The 3,416-nt window shown below is 37.1% G+C and overlaps 1 protein-coding gene across 1 annotated transcript in view; it reads left to right on the plus strand.

Moving 5' to 3' along the window:
• Positions 1-2,228: 2,228 nt before the first annotated feature.
• LOC112138575 (DCC-interacting protein 13-alpha) overlaps positions 2,229-3,416 on the plus strand; it is a gene marked incomplete at its 3' end in the record, with an annotated part of 3,844 nt that continues 2,656 nt past the window's right edge. Inside the window, 1 exon segment of the mRNA XM_024261135.2 lies at positions 2,229-2,515. Coding sequence (XP_024116903.1) covers positions 2,297-2,515 — 219 coding nt within the window.

The following is a 3,416-nucleotide window of genomic DNA, read 5'->3' on the forward strand; positions in this document are numbered from 1 at the left end:
TGCCGGCCAGCTATTGCAAGATACTCATTCTGTCAAAGGAGACGAACAGTTTTGGTCTAATCAATGGGGAGAAAAGATTCTGATATGTCACAGTACTAACAAATCTTCTGGTGTTGCTTTACTCTTTAAAAACTGTCCATTCAAAGTAGTCACCCATATCTCTGATTGTAATGGCCACTGGCTTATAAGTTTTGGCTTAAAAGTTTGTTTTTTCAGTGTATACACTGAAAAAACAAACTTTTTGCATCAGTAATATATACTTAAATATTCCTCATAATTGTTACATAATAATTCAAAGATTATGCAAATACATAGATTTTTCTAGGAAAAAAGTTACGTTTACTTATTTTTTATAAGTAATCAAAAAATTGGATTGTTTATTAGTAAGATGTACTTTTCAAATTGTTGTAATCACTTTTGGAGGATTCATTAAAATTATGTAAATTTTATTAGAGAAATTTATGTTTGCTCTATTTACTTAAGATTTGACAATAACCTTACCTATGGACGTAAGTAAATTTTACTAGATTGTTGTTGGTAGTTTTTATATTCATAAATGCAGTAAAATGTAATCAAGAATTGTTAGTGCAAATTGTTACGAGGATTTTCTTAAGTAAATCTTATTAGTTATATCTGTGTTCTTAAAACAGATGATGCTTTTCTGATCCTATGCAATATCTATGGATATAATATTACCAGTGTAGCCGGTCGCTCTCTTGCTGCGGGACAGCGCCGGCCAGATTCGTCTGTGTTGTGTTTTTAAGAACTGAGTCTCACAAAGGGATTGCTACGAAAACTGAGGGTTTACTGTGAAAACATACAGTACACAAAAAAAATCACGTCTGGTCTCACTTTGTCTGCACAACCTCCTCTCGGCCGTTCATCCAGAGACTCAATTGTGCATACTTCAAAATTACATTAAATAAAATTTATAGCGTGATCATATAGTTTAAAGTTTTTAACATTTTTTTTTCTCAGCAAATGGCATTTTTATATATATTTTTTAAAATCACAAAACATTGATGTAAATAACAAAATTGTACATTACAATATACTGAAAGTACATGCAAATAACAAGAAAAGCAAAGGATAATGAAATATTTCTAATCAAAATAAATGCTCACATACCTGTGAAAACATACAGCACACAAAAAAAATCACTTCTGGTCTCACTTTCTGCACACGGAAAAATCACGGCGAGCACGTGAGACCATGCATGTTAGCGCGAGCACTGCCGCTAGCATTAGCTGATTTCAGACTGGTGTCAAGTGAGCCCTCTCTCAAATACGGCATGCGACTTTAATACAATCATTACGGTAGCAGCAAGAAAGGCTTCTTTTCAAAGTGAGAGTAAAGCGTACCCCCTGGTTTCCAAAGGACCATTTCACTTCTCACTTATAGTATCCTTTCTTGTACTCTTACCCACAAAGTTTCAGGTTGATCTGATGTAGTATGTAGTGTGAAAACAGTGGGAAACAATACTCTATCAAGCTAGGACAAGTCGGATTTCTTTGGCTGGTATTCTCTTTAGCTTTAGCTGAACTTCTCACATAGAAAGACTTGTGTTTTCGAGTAAAGCATAGGAGCCCTCAAAAGTTTAACCGCCTATTCCGCCATCTTGGTACCCCCACCCCCCCATGTTAGAATTCCTTAGTGCGCTATAAAGGGCATTCACGATTTTGTTAAGTTGTCCAAATCTTCAATTCCAAAATCCACTTCCCAGGAAATTTCCCATAAGTCTCTGTAAAAAAAACAATGGGCATCAATGCCACAATGATTAATAGATTGGCAAATATGGACCACAATGCACTGTGCTTGAACAGTTTGATAAATGCAAATTTGTTTATCATAAATCCTCCCATTTTTCATCACCAAAACACATGGGATTCATAAATACTTGTAACATTCTTTGTAAAATGTTCATAATAATTAGTCGTTTCATTATTTTTTTAAAGTAGTGAGCATGTGTCTGGTTTGCATTATTACCAAGGGACTTCTATATTCTTGTAGGGGTTTAGGGAGTAGTGAGTAGCAGTAGCTAGTGTAAGCTTAGATGTAATTACTTTGAAATCGCAGTAACAAGTACTCTGAAATACGTTTGGTTGTAACTTAGTAAATATAAATAATAATAATAATAATAATTCAAATATCACACAGATCGGAATATCATTAGAAACATTTGTTCTGTCTCACAAAGTCTTGAGAAAAGTCGCCATTCTGGCTCGTTTGCAGGTGTTGTGACAGACCCAAAATGGCGCCGTTTTCCATTTAAACAAAAGACCAATAGAATTAGCGAATGTTTCCAACATCAGAATTCAGGAAGAGGCGGGACAACGGGAAGCGGGAGGAGCTGCACTGGGGTGTTGTGGAATCGTGCTGCAAGGAGGTGGGAGTTATCAGGCCGATTTGGTGTCCTTGTCTTCGTGTTTGTCTCCGTCAGCAGCGCCGGACAACCGCAGCTATGCCCGGGATAGAGAAGTTACCTCTGGAGGAGGCGCTGGAGGACAGCCCGCAGGTAACACTCCACGTCTTTTAAGCTAGAAGCGATGCTAATGCTAACATTAGCCTCTGACGTGGCTAGGCTAACTGCTTTTCAAGCTAAGTGATTTCACCAGAAAGGATCGATGTTTATATCGGAGAATACCTGTTAAAACACTATCGAACAGCTGCGGGGGTGTCTTTAGCTGCAGGAAGTTCATGCCGAGCTGTCCCGCCGGCGGACGGGGATGTTTTCCACATCAGTTATCTGCTAGAGTGGCGGAATGTTAGCTTTGGCTCTTTTTAACCGAGTTTCATCTTTAGGTCAGAACGATTTCCCCCATTTTGGCCAACAAAACGTTTCTGCAGCTTTTGGGTTGGTTAGAAACTGCTGGAAGGTGAAGCATCTATCCCATCATATTTATTGATGTTATTTTCCTGCAACAAATCCGGGGAGCAGCACCTGCCGTGACGCAACATCAGGGGGTGTGGCTAACACGTGTCTCCCTGCACAATTGATTTGACAGTTGACTCAGAATCAATAAAAGCTTAGAAAATTCTGACAAAGTTATGAGGAAACTCCGTTCGGATCTTAATGTTTCACCTTAAACTGCAGCGTGTGGTTTTAGTCAACAAAACAAACTTTATTTATATGTAATAAAGCATATTTCACGAATTCTCTTATACAATCAATGTTGTCATGATTTAAGCTTCTCAAAGTGGTTTAATTTTTTAAAAAAAGGCGAAGCATTTAACCCCCTCCAGGTAACAGTAGTTTGACAGCTTTATACTTATTTGGATAAAATATTTATTTATAAAATATTAGTTTGTTTTTAACACGCCACCACCACACACATACACACACACACTGTAAAAGTAAAAAAAAAACTCTAAATTGGGAATCTATTTATAACAAATTTACCAAAACATAGTCGGAT

This window comes from Oryzias melastigma, unplaced genomic scaffold (assembly GCF_002922805.2).
Source record: "Oryzias melastigma strain HK-1 unplaced genomic scaffold, ASM292280v2 sc00679, whole genome shotgun sequence".
Lineage (NCBI taxonomy): Eukaryota > Metazoa > Chordata > Actinopteri > Beloniformes > Adrianichthyidae > Oryzias > Oryzias melastigma.